Raw genomic sequence first — 17925 nt, 5'->3', positions numbered from 1 at the left:
TTTGAATTGTTCGACAGGTGGTGAAGACCTATTATTTCAAAAGGAGGCTGTCCCATCATTTGAAACAGAAGATGATATAATGGTGTATGTTATCAGTTAATCTATGCTGCAATGGACAGATGGAAGGAAAGCTTTAGATATATCGGGTAATTTTTCAAAATACCACTTTTGTGAATAGTCAAGATAAAGTTGCATGACATGGACAGCTTACATCCTTTGTGCATGTAGTTGTACAAAGTAAATATATTTTGGGATTGTGTGTGTGTGTGTTTGTCTGTTGTTTTTTATTCTGATTGTCTATGTACACGGTACACTTAATAGAAATCAAAGGCCACTGCAAATTTAAGACAGATAACTCTCTCTGTGTGTGTGTGTGTGTGTGTGTGTGTGTGTGTGTGTGTTGTATGGAAAAATATGGCCCCATCTCACTAGGAAGGCGACCATGGCGATTTGTGACGATTTAACCAATCGTGGCGCGATCGCCATAAATCTCCATTATTGGCCTTCGAAGCGATTACACGACGGTTTCTCCACGCTCAACCTGCGCTGTAGACGATAGCGCCACGATGTCAATACAACTTTGCCACGTTGTTGCCGCATTTCAAGTCCGACGAGACGGGCTGCTTCTGCGATCGAACCGACTGTGTTGTGATATTCGTACGCTTATCAAGACCTCGCTACAACAGTGATGCGACCGGAGCGACAGTGATACGTTTACGCCGGGCTCATGCTACGATCTCAAGCGATCGGGGTATATAATGGGTTTCATGATTGAATTTCTTCAGGCAGATGTCAGTGTCAAACCAACATGGATATGCAGAATATGGTTTTACCCTTAGATCTTAGCATTCTAGAACACACCAGTTAGAACCCGATGTGAAATTGCACGATAAGTTAAGTCATTCATTCAATGAAAAGGGTAAAATGTGTATGAATATTAAAGAACCGGCTTACGAGCAAACTATAGATCGTATCCTACGATGACACAATTTCATGAAGACATATTTGAAAAGATTACAACTTAAATTACTTTCATTGACTTGCAATGGAATATGACAAACAAACAATTCAATAAACAGAGTAGATTCGTAGGCCTACTGAGTGTACGTGGAAAAAGAATGTTATACGTTTTTCTCCATGTCCATGTTCATGGTTGGTTCCTGTTATGTAATACTTTAAAAGTGGTATCATTTTCATGAGCGATGGGGGCCGCTTTCGATGCGCTTGCGTTACGCCTAACGCGTTGCTACCCCGTCAGATATACGAAAGTGGCGCTTTTAATGCGCTCGTGAGGCGATTGTGATACGCTCTAAAACCACGGCTACGGAAGTTTTGAACATGTCCAGAACTTCCGTATAGATACGTCGCCGACCATGGCGATGGTGGCGACGCCTCCGGGCTTCTGAACCGCTCAAGATACGATGGAGAAGAATTAAAGCGATCAAGCCGCGATTCGCCGCGCTTTGTCGATTTTTGATGATCGTAGCGGAATACATGTAGCCGTCTAGTGAGATGGGGTAAGTGGACACGGGTGGCGATGCGCAGACTAATGTCAGCTAATTTTCTTACCATTTTGGAGCTCGAGTCTTGCAAAGAGAGTTGAAAATCGGCTGTAATTGTTTAGATTAAAAATCATGGGAACATACTGTGATAAGAACACATAGAGTCGAGGGCAAAACTTAAAGACCATCGGTTGCCTGTTGTCAGTCTAGAATTCAATTCAATTCAATTCAATTCAGTTCAGTTCAACTTTATTTTCACTTCCATCAAACAAATAAACAAAGAAATTATATACATTGCATAATTATGTACAGGATATTTGTAATACTTGCAGAACATAATTTGACAAGGTACATAAATATGAAAATGAGAAGTAGATGCGATTACATCTTTGTTAATATATACATGAAGCGTATAATACAAGTCAACTAAGGATGAGGATGGAAGTGGAGGGTCCCACTAAGAAGCAGAGCTTGTACGATATGGGACCCTCAGAAAATACACAAAACAGCAATATAAAACAAAATAAACGAACCGATGTCAACTGACATCAAGATGATTGGGAAGGGAAAAAGAAAGAAAAGGAAAAAAGAGAGAAAAAAGAGGAGAAAAGGGGGAAAAAACTACAGCACGTGCCATCGTGGACGCAAGCAATCTAGATTCCATGATGTAAAATAAGTGATGAAATACAAGCTGGATTGAATGTAATGCAAAACATTTTTTATACGTAATTATGTTGGTAAGAATGCAGGAGAAAGAGAGAATAAACACATCGTTATATTTAGAACACAGGCAGGGACTTAATTAGAAGGAGGACTTATGTAAAAAAGAATGATGACTTAACTGAGATGATAAAGGGAAACTAACTCGGTTGGATATAAAATTTCAATAAAAATGATTTTAATTTATTCTTGAAGGAATTCAGAGATTGAGCTGTTGTAATATTGTTGGGAAGTGAATTCCAATACTTTGGCCCATCGTAGATGAATGTGTTTTGAGCCAACAAAGTTCTCAGAAATGGCAAATGGAAATCATTTGATCGCCGTGTTGGATAATTATGAACGGATTGATTTCTTTGAAACATGGGTTGAAGAATGGGTTGCTCTACTTGTTTTTATCCTTGCCCCTCCCCCCCCCCCCCAAAAAAAAAAGATAAGATCGTGTGCTGTATAAGCAAATTCCTTGAATATTTCCTAATGTCAAATGACTTTAAACAATGTTTGTGCTTTAAAAAAAAAAAAGAATAGTGAATGATGTAGAAAGGTGGACAATTTTCATCTATATATTATTAGCCAGATCCATGCAAGAGGAAAATAAATCACATTGATATGATTGACAAAAGCATGTCGAACGTTTTTATGAGGAAATTATGAAGTGTAATTTACAAATGTGTGAACTCCCCGTTACATCAATATCTGTTCACAATAATATGATGCTTAAAGATTGACTACATAGACTACATTGATTGGTAATGAATTGCCTCCTGTGAAAGATGCAAATACGCTAGGTGCATAAAGTTTCACGTTTGACACGACGATTTTTTTTTTTAGTTTTATCATTGTGCTAACAATACAATATCATAATTTAGAACAGTAATGTTTACGTTTGAATAATTCACTTTCGTAATTTCGTACAAATATCCTTTTAAATGTCTCAAAGTGTTGTGAATTTTGTTGTGTGTCTTCAATACGTCCCAAACCTTTGCTTTATGTGATTTCATTCGGTGTATCCTTTTGGATACCACTCGTTCGTTGATAGTGACGTCATAATTATTATACTGCTGTTCTTCTTTGCTGCGAAATGATCAAACGCATTATCTTCATTCTCATATTGACAAATATTTGTTAATTATTTTTTTTTAATAATGACATGAATCGTTCTATCAAATCTAGCTAATTGCATAAACTGTGGATTTCTGTATAATAGTAAAATGAACCTAAGTAGTTATGTATTTCAGTCGAAAGACTGCACGAAAAAAAAAAAAACATAAAATGTGTCCATATCATAGCAATATAGTTATTACACAGCATCAATTGTGTATTGCAAGGAGATGACATTACTGAAGAAGCTGCTGACAGATTCATGTCTTGGATTGCTCCAGAACATTTAGTTTTTAATGTAAATGTTAAATAGTTAACTCTCGCTTATCAAGTGTTTACGTACGACACGAAGTTTTACTGCTGAAACTCGCCGAAGCGCCCCGTTTAGGACGGGAAAGCGCCCTGACAAGTTAAAGGCTTTTTGGCGAGCTCCGTCCGAAGAGTAGCCTCCTCACGGCCTGTGTTTATTAATTTTTTATAAGTCGCATGAAACAAAGCCAATCAACAGGGAGTCACACATCAACAATAGAGGGTCGTTGATAGTTGCTGATAAGTTGTAAATCACAAGTTCGTCAAAAGCTCTAAATATTCACAATTTCCAGACGGTCCAGCTGAAATTGTTGGAGTTCTGGTGGCGTTGTTCAGCTGACACGTTCCATCCATTGGCAGTATGTTCATGGACACACACTCTGGAGTAGCGAGACATGCAGCAACGCATCTAATCCGCGAGGATGATTGGATGCTTCCGATCACGTGGTCCGGTAGACAAAAGTCTTGATTAGGTGACGGTATCCGGCGAAAGAGGAATTTTCGCATGCGAGCTGACGAAACAGAGAAAATAAGTACGGTCTTTTCAATTACCTTTAACCCTCATTTGTTCATGCAAAATAAACAAAACCCCACAATTTTGCCAGCATTTACAAATGAATATTGAAAGAGAAAGAGAGGGAAAGAGCATACTCATGCAAGATCACTATACAGTGTATATCGTTATGCACATTTCATATAAGTGATATAGATGGAGACAAACTATCATCAGGAAGATTACCTTGGTAGCTGGCATGCTATTCTTTATGAATATCTCGGCACCGTGTTGTTGTTTTCCTAATCAACGTGGATCGATAACGTGAGATTGTTTACCCCATGCTAGAATACTCTGAAAATCACAAAAGGCTGTTATGATCAGAGTAGACCAGTATATCTGATAGCTTGCACCGAAAAAAAAAAATTGTTTTCATTCAATGGTCAATATTAAACGAAATGCCATAGTGATTACTGCGATTATAATACTGCGATGATATCGGACACAGATTGGGAAGAACAGTAAGGCTAATGCGCAATAGTGCGTGTTCTGTTGTTGTTGTTGTTGTTGTTGTTGTTGTTGTTGTTGTTGTTGTTGTTGTTGTTGTTGTTGTTGTTAATTTCTCACCAGGTTTTACGCACACAGGAATTCTTGTCTCAGTGCAGCGTAGATCGTTGAACTTCCCAGAATACAATATCTCCAAGCAGTCCTCGACTCCATGCCAGTCATCTGGCTGATTGTCACTCCAGTCTATAAATATAATATATTTAAAAAAAGAAGAAAAGGGAGGTTATGTTTATTGTTGGGGAGTTTTTGTTGTTGTTGTTGTTGTAGTTGTTCTTGTTCTTGTTCTTGTTCTTGTTCTTGTTCTTCTTGTTCTTGTTGTTTAGAAAGCCTTCTAAACATGTACGCAGTCTATTTGCCCAGGTTAGACAATGGTATGGTCTTCTTTAGCCAGGTAGCCTCTTCAGTATTAGTACTATTCGTCTAATGAGCCCGAGTATGATAGTAGGCCTACACACACACACACACACACACACATCGGCCATACATATCACACACATTTGAAGATAATGTCACTTTATCCCTTTGTTTTTACTTTTACCTCTTTAATCCTCCATTATCGGTGACAAATGCCGAGTACCGTTCTTTGCATGTTTTCTTATAAACCACGCGATAAGACACACGGATACCGTCCGATGTTCTTCAGTCTTTGAACATAATCATTTGATTTTTTTCGAGATACGCATAGGCCTATTTGATATTAGCTCAAACAAGTTTGTAACGTGAAAAAAAAATGTTCATTCAAAAACGTTCCATCCAATGAAACAAGCTGATGGCAGAACATGGAAAATATGTTTTTGGAATGCATATGCAGCTTATCATAATCCTTTCCATGTTAGTTCCGACTTCCAATTGTTTTGCTGGTTAGGAAACATTGACGTGTCTACTACGTGAAAGATTACAGCCGAAATAATTAATGAAATCATCGTGATGTTCATTACTATTTCACACTGTATTTCACAAATGAAAAATCTAATTCTTTCAGAATGGTCCGTTATAATGAGGAAGAGATAGGTGTACAAAGGATCACGAATTCAACCATGTCGTGTGCCTTTGAAGAACGCATGTACAAAATGCGAAGAGATTTTGGGGAGAAAAATAAAAAACGCATTATCAACCCCTGCTGGTGCAAACAACATGGAATACAGCTTAAATAATTCATGAGATCATCGCGATCCTGCTAGGTGCACACAGCGTAAAATAAATTGAAAATTGCATGTTAGTCTGCTTGCGTTCATGGTCAGAAAAAAAGTAACAATCGCATATAGTACAGTGTGATTTTGTTTATTAAAATTTTATACTGTATTTCACAAACAATATTTTCATTCTTTCAGAATGGTTCAATACACGAGGAAGAGATAGGAAAGATCACAAATTCAACCCTCCCGTGCACTTTTCAAGAACGCATGTACAACACACGCGAAGAGATTTTCGGAAGAAAAACAAAGAACGCGTTTTCAACCGCTATTTTTTCTGTTCTTTTCGTATTAATTCACAAATGATTCCTTTTTATTCTTTCTCAATAATATGGATCCATTTACTTGTCTAATAACAACGCAAAGACTGCTCATAAGTTTGATTGCTTGGTATGTAATTCCATGCTTATGTTTTTCTTTGTTTTTAGTGCGTACGTTTATATTATAAACGAGGAACCGGTAATAACGAGGCAATATCGGCGGACCCACGGACCTCATCATAACGGGGTTTCACTGTACAGTAGAATCTTGATTATCCGGCCATCGATTATCCGGATTCTTTATTATCCGGACGTCAACTGGTTGACATTTTTTTTTTGTAATGTTTTTAGGTATTTTCATTGCAAAATCTCGCTCAAAAACTTCTACTGTTTTGGATTCCTTTCACATGCACCGCTGTTCTTTATTATAGGCCTACTCCATCTGTCACAGTTCGTTCAGACAAAGCTGAGGAAGTAAAAAAAAAAAAGAAAGTCACAAACTTAAAAAAAAAAGATATTGCCTCCTGCGACATCCTTTACCATCATGTATCACATGTGCATCATTACAACTGAATAGACATGTATATCTACACATGCACACGTGGGTGTGTGTTTGGGGTGCGGGATTATTATCTCGCTGGTATCCAAGGAAATTAAAGGGGAGGAAGAGAGCTGAGAAGGGGGAGGTTTAAAGGAGGTGAAGCTGGAGGCGGCCCGTTTTCCACTTACGGATATACGGTGCCGGATGCCGATCACCGCCACACACCCAATCCTTGCTACCACTCTCTGCTCGGTAGCAATCAAGCCAGGCTTTTCTCGTGGGCGTGAAGGTGACGGGGTCCAGGAGTGATGCGACAAACTTGGCCTCTAACTCCGACGATATTATCGGGACAGCTGCATCCGCCTCTAGACAGATCTCCGTCGCTTCTTCCTGCGTCGTTTTCTCCTGCACCAGGAGATAGCAGCGATCTTTGTATTCCCTCCATCCGTCCTGGCATAGATCTTAACCACAACCCAAAAAAAGTGGGTAGAGAGAGAGAGAGAGGGGGGGGGGAGTGGATATAGCGGAATAACATTCATATAATATATCTCTGAATGTTATAAAAAATGCCCCGAAGTCTTTATGATTTAGACTTAATTTCGATGTTTTGTTCAGATCTTTGTTAATATGCAAATCAAAACATCACTGAACACAATAGCCTCGATAAGGGAATCACTAAAAGAAAATCACAAAAGTGCAATGTTCTCAAAACAAATCTTTCCATTCCCAATTTCCATTATATGAAGAGCTGTACTGTAATATTTATTATCTTACATTACCATCTGATAGACCTATAGACCTACGTCATTATCACCTACGACATAAAATCTTAAAATTGCCCTAATAATGTCTCTGATTTAGGACCCATATGGTTTCATTATGGTTCTATAAGTGGGTGTAGCCAATGGATCGAATGTTGATTTTGCAAACGTGCGACATTACATTAAACCCATATAGGTCCCACCTGGGCCAGATAACTTTGATATTTGAGTAATTAGCGAGATCTTGGAAACCCGGCAAAAAGACGGGGAAAAAAATGTACCGCTGGAACACAATAATGGCCAGAAGTCCAAAGGTACGATGATAGAAATTCTCCAAACCTGACATCACGAACATGTAAAAACATACCCTGTCGGCATGTATGTTGTAGGTAATTCACATGGATTATGTCTATAGGCCTAATTAGAATGAAACTCACCTACGCCTTCTACACCCATCTTGCCATTGAGTAGAGCTAATGTATATAAAAACGCGCCGAAACGATGGAAATTCCACGTCCTCATCTTCTGCCTCTCTGTAGAAATTTCAGCCTTAGTTCTCGTTAAGGTTTCAGCGGTAATACTTCCTCTCTCATACTTCAATTTTAGGGCGAATGAGACAAACAAAGGCATTTAAGTCTGCATTTTTACCTTGTCACACAATTTAATGCAGGCAATTCCCTCCTGAAATCAACTGATGATTGGTCGATATCAATTACGTGTTCATTAGGAAGGTAAACATCCCTCTGTCGGACTGCAAATCAATCTAGTCATTGTGTTAGCAAATTCGAAACAATAACCCGATTTAAAAGGCGACGCTGTTTTCGGAATACACTGTGTAGTATGAACCGCCATCGGTGGACGGCTCGGGGAGTCTGTTTGAATACTGCATGCGTGCATTTAAAGACTTTAAGGGACTACTGTAAATTATTACTCAATGTCTGTTTTTCGGATTCTCCAATCTCGCAAAGATTACAATAGTAGGGCAGATATGTAACAAAAATTGGTCGAAATGCTCACATCCGGCGGAAAGTATGACATTTTGCACATAGGGGTATTTTGGGGCGCTGATTTCAAATATTGCCGGATCCAAGAGATCTGACCACGGGGTCGGCCGCCATTTTGAAGTCCAATATGGCCGCCATCACAAAACAAATTCAAAGATCCCTATCTTCAGTTCTGAATGACCTGTGGCACCAAAATTTGGTACACGTGAGCGTTTTGACACATTGAATTTGATGAAAGATTGATTCGGAGTGTCTGACAAACATCGAATGGCTGCCATTTTGAATTCCAATATGGCCGCCTCGACGAAATATTCAAAATTCCTATCTCGATTTCTAAGTGGTGAGTGACCCTGAAATTAGGTGTAAACAAGTATCTTAATATACTGAGTTAAAATATTAACTGATGTGATGTGTCTGACAAACCCCAATGTCTGCTATTTTGAATTCCAATGTGGCTACGAAGACAAACATCACGACTAACATTCACGGGCATGTCAAAAAGTGCAGCAAAAAGGAAGCATAATGCACCTTTCACTGACGTCACAATGTAAATACATCAGCGCGCACTCTATCAGTTACAAACGCGCGCTCAATCAGGTACTGAGTAGCCTAATTTACAAACCCGAGATAGAGATTTTCAACACTCCAACATGGCAAATATGTATAAAAATTCAAATTGGCTGCCGTGCAGCTTGTCAGACATATCAAATAAGTATGTTATTGAAGTCATCATATCACCATGCTTTTTTATATCAAATTCCAATGGCTAATGTCATTCAGAACTGAAGATAGGGATCTTTGACGGCGGCCATATTGGAATTCAAAATGGCGGCCGACCCCGTGGTCAGATCTCTTGGATCCGGCAATTTTTGAAATCAGCGCCTCAAAATACCCCTTTATGCAAAATTTCATACTTTCCGCCGGATGTGAGCATCTTTTTCACATATCTGCCCCACTACAATCATTTCCAAAATTTAGAACGTTTTAATACCCCTGCTGGAAATAGAGACACACACATACACACAGCACATTTATACCAACAGCACGCCACATTCCATGGGGATTTGTTTTTCCCAACGTAATAATTTGAAGTGCATAGCGAAATATACTCCCTTCATCAATCAGTCTTAATCAAACACCATCCTAATTACAAAACAGTCATGAATCTTGGTTTGGGTGGGTGGGGTTGGAATAATAATACCTGCTGGAGATCTGTTTTTAGAGACTCTCTCTCTCTCTCTCTCTCTCTCTCTCTCCATGCTACTACTTCCAGTATAACTAGTCTTGATAAACATTGTTCAAATATAAGCATAAGCTTGTATAAGGAATGTCATTCGTACTCAGTCTCAAACATGATCAAACACAGTTGCAGTCAACCTTGCCTATTAAAGTCGAATCCAGGAGAAATTCCTTCTATTTCGATTTACTCAAATGTATGATTAGCACATGAAGCTTGTCCTATATTTTGGTCATATTATGTCATTGGTCATCTCGGTTACGAAGTTATCACACACCTGTACGTTGCTGAATTTGCATCTGATCCCTTTGACTTGGCATCACGTTTTAGAAGATGTTGTGTATGACTGTCTCAGATTTGCAAATACTTGTACAGTATTAATATACTATATATATATATATATATATATATATATATATATATATATATATAAACACATATATATCAAATATTTGTTTTTGGGAGGGGGTTTAGGGATTACGAATTAAACAGATTTACTGATGAGTTCTACTTGTATTCTCTATCCAATGATTTCATGAAAATTGCAGTATATTGTGTCCCTTATAAATTATACCATAGCTATAAACGCATCGTGGAGCAATTGGTTGTAATTTACAAGAAGATGGCATTACTGAAAAAGCTGCTTTTAATTTTGTATTCTTTATTTTGTATCTTTATTCGTCTATGATACGGCACTGTAACCGTACCCATCAAAATTCATTCCGACGGGGCCCGTTTCATATCAGATGTTAATGCTATCGGACGGAAATCATTGTGCTCTACATGACGGGGAATGAAACAAAAATAAATATGCATTTAAATTGAGTGTGACAATATTATATAGTAGAATACACCAGTGAAAGTTTGAGGAAAAGTGAAAGTTTGAGGAAATTAGATAGATTACAAGATCGAAAGATTAAACGTGTTTTTTGTTTTATGTATAAAGTAGTTCATGCTTTAGTGCCTTTATGTTTGCGACGTCATTTTGTTTTTAAGAGTTATAATTACAGTCTAAGACAAACGATAAAGAATTTTATATTACCGCCGATTCGCACGGAGTTGAAACGAAGGAGTATTTCTTATTATGGGACAAAACTGTGGAATAATTTGAGAGATGATATTAAGGTAGCAAATTGGGGTGAGTTCAAAAGGCGAGTAAATGAGGATGAAAGTGTTTTAGTTAGAGCAAAGGAATTTTTAATGTCCAGATAATATTTGTGATTATATGTTTTATTTTATTAAAGAGTTTGTTTTGAATTTATATGCAGGGGCGGGTGGGTTGCAGTTGTGTGTGTGTGTGTGTGTGTGTACGCGTAGGTTAGGGTAGTTAGAGGGGATGTGCAGTGTTCGTTTTACAGCAATCTGTTATCAATAGTCTTAAATGTGTTTTTCGTGTGTGTTAGATATTATTTCGGAAATTTTGTGTTTTATCTTATTCTATTGTTTTATTAATCAAGTAATTATTTAATCAATTATTTTAAGATATATATGATTTTAATGAAATGTTATTTTGTTTTGTAATTTGATAGTCTTGCCTGTTTTGTGTCTTGCCTACGATGTTATGTTAATGGATTTGTGTAGTTTTATGTAGTTTTTATTTGCTTTGTATCTATGATGATGATGAATCACGTTATGCATACTTGTTTTTATTGCACGGACTGACTGAAAAACAGCCGTGGCTGATGTTAGTACCGTGGTTAAATAAAATGAATGAATGAAAAAGCGGACACTCCGTTCAAAAGTTATGTATATCTGAAATTTTGGTGACGAGACCATTGGTTCAGAAGACTGCTACAGGTCATGATGTCATTTTATGCATTACTAGGAAGAAAAAGGCAGAAAAAATACACATTTCCTGAAGTCGTTACTGACATGTTAAGGGTGTTATTATTCCCCTGCTTTCTGACAGAGACAAGCCTATTGCTCTTTCATCACGCTGGAAAGTGACGAAATGTTGAATTTTCTTTATATTTTCGTTATATCGTATAGTGCATATGTGATGTCATGGTTTGTAGTATTTTTCTGATCCAGCCGTCTCGTTACCGACACTTTAAAAAAAAAAAAAAAAAAAAAAATCTATAACTTTTGAACAGACTGTACGATTTTCTCAATTTCTACACTGATATATTCTACTAATATTGGAACATTCACTTAATCCAAAAGTACATTTAAGGCGCGGTCAGATTGGCAAAAGATCGCGAAGTTTAAGATCGCGATCTTTAAGATCTCGAAGTTTTGCCAGTGTGACCGCAAACTTCCCGCGAAACTTCCCGCGAAACTTCTCGATCTGTTTGCGGGCGGTGCCTACGAAGCGCGAGGCCATTGTCATGTACACATGTGCATTGTTACGTCACAATCACTAGCCATCAGACGGCGCACTCTTGCTTGCGAGCGTACCAATAATTATCTTTTGCCAGTCTGACCGCGCCTTACACTTCCCTTTAACGTGCAACAAGAATTTTTACTGCTGAAACTTGCCAAGGCACCGTGTGTAGGACAGGACAAGAAAGCATCGTGTGAAGACTCTTACTCGTCCCAAACCAAGGCTTCTTGGTGAGCTCCGTAAAGCGTTGCCTCCTCACGGCCTACGTTTTCGTGTTATTCGATTAAAACGAGTCGAATGCCTATGTACAGATTCACACATAACCGACAGAGAATCGTTCACCGTAGTTGTTGATTAGTCGTAAATCACAAGTTCGTCAAGAGCTCTAAATATTCACAGTTTCCAGACGGTTTTGCTGAAAGGGATGAAGTTCTGGTGGCGTTGTTCAGCTGACATGTTCTATCCATTGGATGAATGTTAATGGATACGCACTGTGGTGTAGCAAGACATGCAGCGACACATCTAATCCGCGAGGATGATTGGATGCTTCCGATCACGTGGTCAGCTATACATACACCTTGATTAGGTGACAGTATCCGCCGAATGAGGAATCTTCGGATGCGAGCTGTCAAAATATAGACAATGAATGGATCTTTTCAGGCACCTTGCACACGCATTTACTCGATAGTGCTTGAGAGCCATTTTTAGGCAGCACTTATACTAATAAAGAGAGGCAGAGACAGGGAGAGAAAGTAAGAATAAAGTCATATCATAGTGAGATCAAAGATAGAAATTTTATAGGAATTATATCGATATTGTCATTGTAAATATACCTGGGGCTAATAAATCGCCAGCAGTACGATCACATTGACTGTTGTCATCAATCTTATTAACGTCTCAGCCTTATGCTATTGCCTTACTTTTGTCGATGTGATCTGAGATTTATTTTCCCCAGCAATACTCTGAAAATCATATATCAACTTGTATCACATTGTTCGGATTGGAAACAAACAGCACGTCTTGCATGTCTAAGATTTTATATGAGAGTGCAACTTGTTTCCATAAATTTGCAATTTGCAATAATCGCAATTTAGCAACTATTGTATTTCACGGCAGTAATATTGGAAAAGGTTCCATGACATTTGCACCTGAGGCAGTTGTCCCATGAAATATCTGCGTGCTACATAATGTGCTAAGCCAAACATAAAACCTACCCACAACTAATCCTAATCCTCACATCAAACTAAACTATCACAACCCCAACCCTAACCCTAACCCTAACCCTAACCCTAACCCTATAAGCCCTTGGAGGAAATAAGACCGGAGCAATTGCCCTAGGAGCAAGTTCATCGAACCTTCGGAATAACGAAACTCATTTTATTTTGGAATTACAAACCTTCAGGAAAAGAGTTAGAAGAACAAGTAGATGGCTAATCATGCACTGAACAATTCATTGAGGTGATGATTCACACTTTAATTTTTGGCGAGATACTTAGAAATGACTTTATGAAATATGACATAGCATACAATTCTAAGAGGCATTCGATGTTTTGTTTTGTTTTTTGTTGTTGATGAAAATCGGTCTTGAAATGGCTGAGTTATCCAAAAACAAAGTAAAACAAAGTGAGCCTAATAAAAGGTGGGTGCCACTTTTTATCAGGATCGCTTGTTTTGGATATCTAAGTCATTTCAAAACTAATTTTCATCAAATAAACTTTGAATTCCTCTTAGAATTATATGAAGAGTTTGTTTGCAAAAACCGATAAGTCCATATTTGCCAAATGGATTGAATTTGCGATTAAAGGTCAAGAAAAATAAAGAGAATAATAAAAAAAGTTTGCTTCTTTTGACCATAACTTCAAAAATGTACCTTTGTATGTAGTGACCAATATATCATTTAAAAGGTATTATATTGTACTTTATGACAGAGACCGTACTTCAAAATCTTCAAAAATGGACATCGGTTTTTGCGAACAAACTCTTCATATGCTATTTCATATTTCATAGGAGGTTTCTCATTATCTGAAAAAAAAATTAAAAAAAAGTTGGAAACACTTCGAACCCCATCACAGCGGCAACTGTACCATCCCTTTAGATTTCTCACCAGGTTTAACGCAGAGAGGAATTCTCTTCTGTGTGCAGCGTACATCGTTGAATTTCCCAGAATGCAATATCTCTGAGCAATCCTCGACTCCACCAGTGTTATCAGGTTGACCACCACCCCAAGCTTCGAAAAGAAAAGGGATAAGAATGTTGTTCGTTTTACGAGAGTAATGTTCGTTATTTCGAAGGTTCGTTATTCCGAAACTTGCAATTCCTTGAACCAATATTCCTTAATCATGGGTTCGCTAAAGCGCGCATTTCTGGTGGTTTTCCAGAAGGTTTTTAATTCCAAAATAAAATACATGTAAGTTTCGTTATTCTGAATGTTCGATGTTTCGAAAATGAGTTTTTAAGTATTGCTATTTGGATGGTTCATTACGTGTCTATAACGGGTACTAGTTTCATCTCCCTTAGGTGGCCGCTATAGACAGGTTTTACAGTACTGCATATTATATGCCGAGGCTAAAGAGGGACTTTTATAGAAAACACTCAAAACAGAAAGGTCCCTACATGTTATTAAAGATGACATAAATACACAACAGAACTTCATTATAGGTCTTATTTCCATTCATAGTACTTCTATTGTTATTGTAAATGTAATCGTTAGTGGGATATTTTGCGGATTTTTTTTTTCACTCTCTCTATCTTCTGGACCCTATACAATTTTGATGTGTTATCATTTGGTGACTGGCGACATCTGCCATAGTCTTATATATAGGCCTATAATAACATAGTAAGAACAGTTTGATATTAGCATAGGTTCATAGATATTGTATGTATGTACGTATTTGTATACTCACTCTGGGATCCAGAGAATAGAAAAGGTAGGAACGGGGGGAGGTGTGAGGAATGAGGTTTAGAGGTATTCATGGCGTTTAATGTCGGCATTTTTTTTTCACTTACGGAGATACTGAGCCGGATGTCGATCATCGCCACACACCCAGTCCTTGCTACCACTCTCCGCTCGATAGCAATCAATCCAGGCTTTTCTCCCGGACGTGAAGGTGACGGGTTCCAGGAGTGATGCGACGAACTCGCTCTCGAACTCCGACAAGATTTCCGGTACAGCCGCATCCACCTCCAGACAGATCTCCTTTGCTTTTGCCTGTGACGTAGTCTTCTGCACCAGGAGATAGCAGCGATCCGTGAACTGCCTCCATCCGTCCTGACATGGTTCTTAACCACAACCCAAAAGAGAGAGAGAGAGTATATATATATATATATATATATATATATATATGAAGAGTTTGTTTGCAAAAACCGATAAGTCCATTTTTGAAGATTTTGAAGTACCGTCTCTGTCATAAAGTACAGAATAATACCTTTTAAATGATATATTGGTCACTACATATAAAGGTACATTTTTAAAGTTATGGTCAAAAGAAGCCAAAAATTTCTTATTATTTTCTTTATTTTTCTTGACCTTTAATCGCAAATATCTCCATTTGGCAAATATGGACTTACCGGTTTTTGCGAACAAACACTTCATATATATATATACATGTACATACATTTTATATATATAAAGGTCCATAGGGCGAATATACGTCTTTGTCTTCGTAACTTAGCCAAGTAATATCTTGTTACCAAGGAGTTTAAATCTTATACACATTTTGGATGTACGAAAGTGACAACTGCGAAAAAAGAAAATACAGTACGCCTGGAACACATACGATGTTCATTATCCCGAAGATTTGTCATACAGGAACATATACATTCCGTATAGCTTGATATACTTTAGACCGGAAATGAAATAGAGTTCGTTATTCCAAACTGTCTTTAATCCGAAAATGAAGTAAGATTTGGTATTTTAGAGGTTCGGTGTACCGAAAATGGAATCAGGTTCGTAAATCTGAAAAAAAAGAGGATTCGTTTATCCGGAAACGAAATAAGGTTTATTACTTCACACAGATTCCATAGTCTGAAAATGAAATAAGGTTCGCTATTCCAAGGGTTTGTTAATTCAGGAGTGACATAGGGTTCTTTGTTTTAAAAATTCGTTTCTTACTTCGAATATCACAAATAAGGTTCGTTTTAATGTTCCGAAGGTTGGTTAACCCGTAAACAATTGCATAATGAAATATGTTTCGTTAGTCCGAAAATGAAATAAGGTTCAATAGTTCGAAAATGAAACAATTTTAGTTAATCCGAAAAGGGAATCTGTGAGGAATCGGGGGGGGGGGGGGGGGCGACGGGGATCTCCGTTCGTGTCGAGTAGTAAAGAGGGTGGTAAGGGCTGATCCATTATTACCAGCGACGTAGGCAGGATTCTTCCAAAGCAGATGAGTACACGCATGTATGAGTAGTTTAGAGGGCTCTTACAATATTTATTTCTACATCATGCATGGCTCATAGTAATGATAATGCACAGGATGAAGGGTGTGTTTACTACTGCGGAGCAGAAAATACCTCTAGGCCCTACTTCTTTTATCATCAATAATGTGATTACATTGACTGTATTCCAGTCCACCAAATATCGTATATACCGTGTGTTTTGGTGTTAAGTTTATTTACAAAATGCATATATTATAGATGCCTTATACAAAAATATACACACAGTTTGTACATAGAATATGCCATATAGGTCCTGTGTGGATCGTAATAAGCTATGAAAAGCTTGACTGAGACGTGCAGTCATGTGTGTACATGTTTTTATTCATCTTTTATTGTGCAGTTCATAACATTTTTGTTTTAATTGCAACACTTGAAGAAGAGTAATTCACTTTTGTAATTATAAATCTTATTTCATCTTCGGACCAACGAACCATAGGAATGTCGGAATTAAGAACCCTGTCTCATTTTCTAATTTACGGATCTTCGAAAGAACTAACCTTATTTCATTTTCTTGCAGATCAACCTTTCTTTGAAATAAGAAACCCTTTTTTAGTTTCGGACTATGTCGAACGTTATTCCATTTTCAGATCAACAAACCTTAGGAACAACAGACCCTGCTATATTTTCGGAATTACGAAACTTCGAAATAGTCCTTTGGAATTAATTGACCGGCCAGGCAAAATGACAAAATTTCCCCCAAATCCTGGAATACATATAAACATACATTGCACCAAATGGGTAGGCCTAGTAGCTATGTAGGCCTAATCGGAATGGAACTCACCTACGCTTTCTACCCGCACCTTGCCATCAAGAAGAGCAAGCAATAAATATATCGAAACGACGAAACCATATAATTTCCGCGTCCTCATCTTCCTCCTGTCTGTGGAAATCCGGTCTCAATTGTGGTAAGGTTTCAAAGGTAACACTTCCTCTCCCATTCTTCACTTTGAAGGTGAATGAGAGACGAACGAAGACATTCAAGTCTGCCATGTCTCCATGTCAAACAAATCGTGCAGTCCCCTGATGAAATCTGGCTGATGATTGATCAATGTCAATTACACGTTCATCATGAAAGTAAACACCCGCCACTCGGACTGCAAATCAATTTGGTCATTGTGAGGTAAATTTTAATTAAATAACCTAGCGACTACAGTACACAGGAGACGCTGTTTTCGAATAGTGTGAACCACCATCAGTGGAGGGATATACTTAGAGGTGCTGTGAGAGCGAGACGACCCCCGAGGTCTTCGTTTCCCCCCAAGACCGACCATTATGGTCTCACGCCGAGCTCGGTCTTACTGTTTACTCGTCTGCATGCCAACATCATTTGCAGTGCAAATTCATAAAACGACGAAAAACGCACGGGCCATGATTCTCGGTCCAAATTGCACTCTTATTCTCTCAAAACGACATGTTCTTGGGTAAGGATGTCTTTTTTTTTTACCGACTCGTAATTTCTCATTTAAAATTCTACAACAAC

The 17925-nt window shown here is 38.0% G+C and overlaps 2 protein-coding genes across 2 annotated transcripts; both read right to left on the bottom strand.

Moving 5' to 3' along the window:
• Positions 1-3881: 3881 nt before the first annotated feature.
• LOC140240631 (C-type isolectin Sp-CL4-like) lies at positions 3882-7900 on the bottom strand. The gene is made up of 4 exons (XM_072320385.1): positions 7882-7900; positions 6872-7144; positions 4750-4872; positions 3882-4141 (listed from the first exon to the last, which is right to left on the bottom strand). Exons 1-4 carry the CDS (start codon positions 7898-7900, stop codon positions 3882-3884), a joined length of 675 nt encoding a protein of 224 aa, XP_072176486.1.
• A 4473-nt stretch (positions 7901-12373) lies between these two features.
• LOC140240630 (hepatic lectin-like) lies at positions 12374-17435 on the bottom strand. Its single transcript, XM_072320383.1, has 4 exons — positions 17391-17435; positions 15015-15276; positions 14113-14235; positions 12374-12633 (listed from the first exon to the last, which is right to left on the bottom strand). Exons 1-4 carry the CDS (start codon positions 17433-17435, stop codon positions 12374-12376), a joined length of 690 nt encoding a protein of 229 aa, XP_072176484.1.
• Between the last annotated feature and the right edge of the window lie 490 nt (positions 17436-17925).

Source organism: Diadema setosum, chromosome 17, assembly GCF_964275005.1.
Source record: "Diadema setosum chromosome 17, eeDiaSeto1, whole genome shotgun sequence".
NCBI classification, from domain to species: Eukaryota; Metazoa; Echinodermata; class Echinoidea; order Diadematoida; family Diadematidae; genus Diadema; species Diadema setosum.
This window is presented reverse-complemented; position numbering and strand designations above follow the sequence as displayed.

Bases quoted from the DNA above. Each gene is read 5' to 3' on its own strand.
- LOC140240631 (XM_072320385.1), bottom strand. The intron at 4,873-6,871 runs GTAAGTGGAAAA...TTATATTTATAG, and splicing joins GCATCCGGCACCGTATATCC to ACTGGAGTGACAATCAGCCA. The intron at 4,142-4,749 runs GTGAGAAATTAA...CTGTTTCGTCAG, and splicing joins TCCTGTGTGCGTAAAACCTG to CTCGCATGCGAAAATTCCTC.
- LOC140240630 (XM_072320383.1), bottom strand. From the start codon at position 17,435: ATGGCAGACTTGAATGTCTTCGTTCGTCTCTCATTCACCTTCAAA. The intron at 15,277-17,390 runs GTGAAGAATGGG...GAACCATGTCAG, and splicing joins GTCTCTCATTCACCTTCAAA to GACGGATGGAGGCAGTTCAC. The intron at 14,236-15,014 runs GTAAGTGAAAAA...TTCTTTTCGAAG, and splicing joins ACATCCGGCTCAGTATCTCC to CTTGGGGTGGTGGTCAACCT.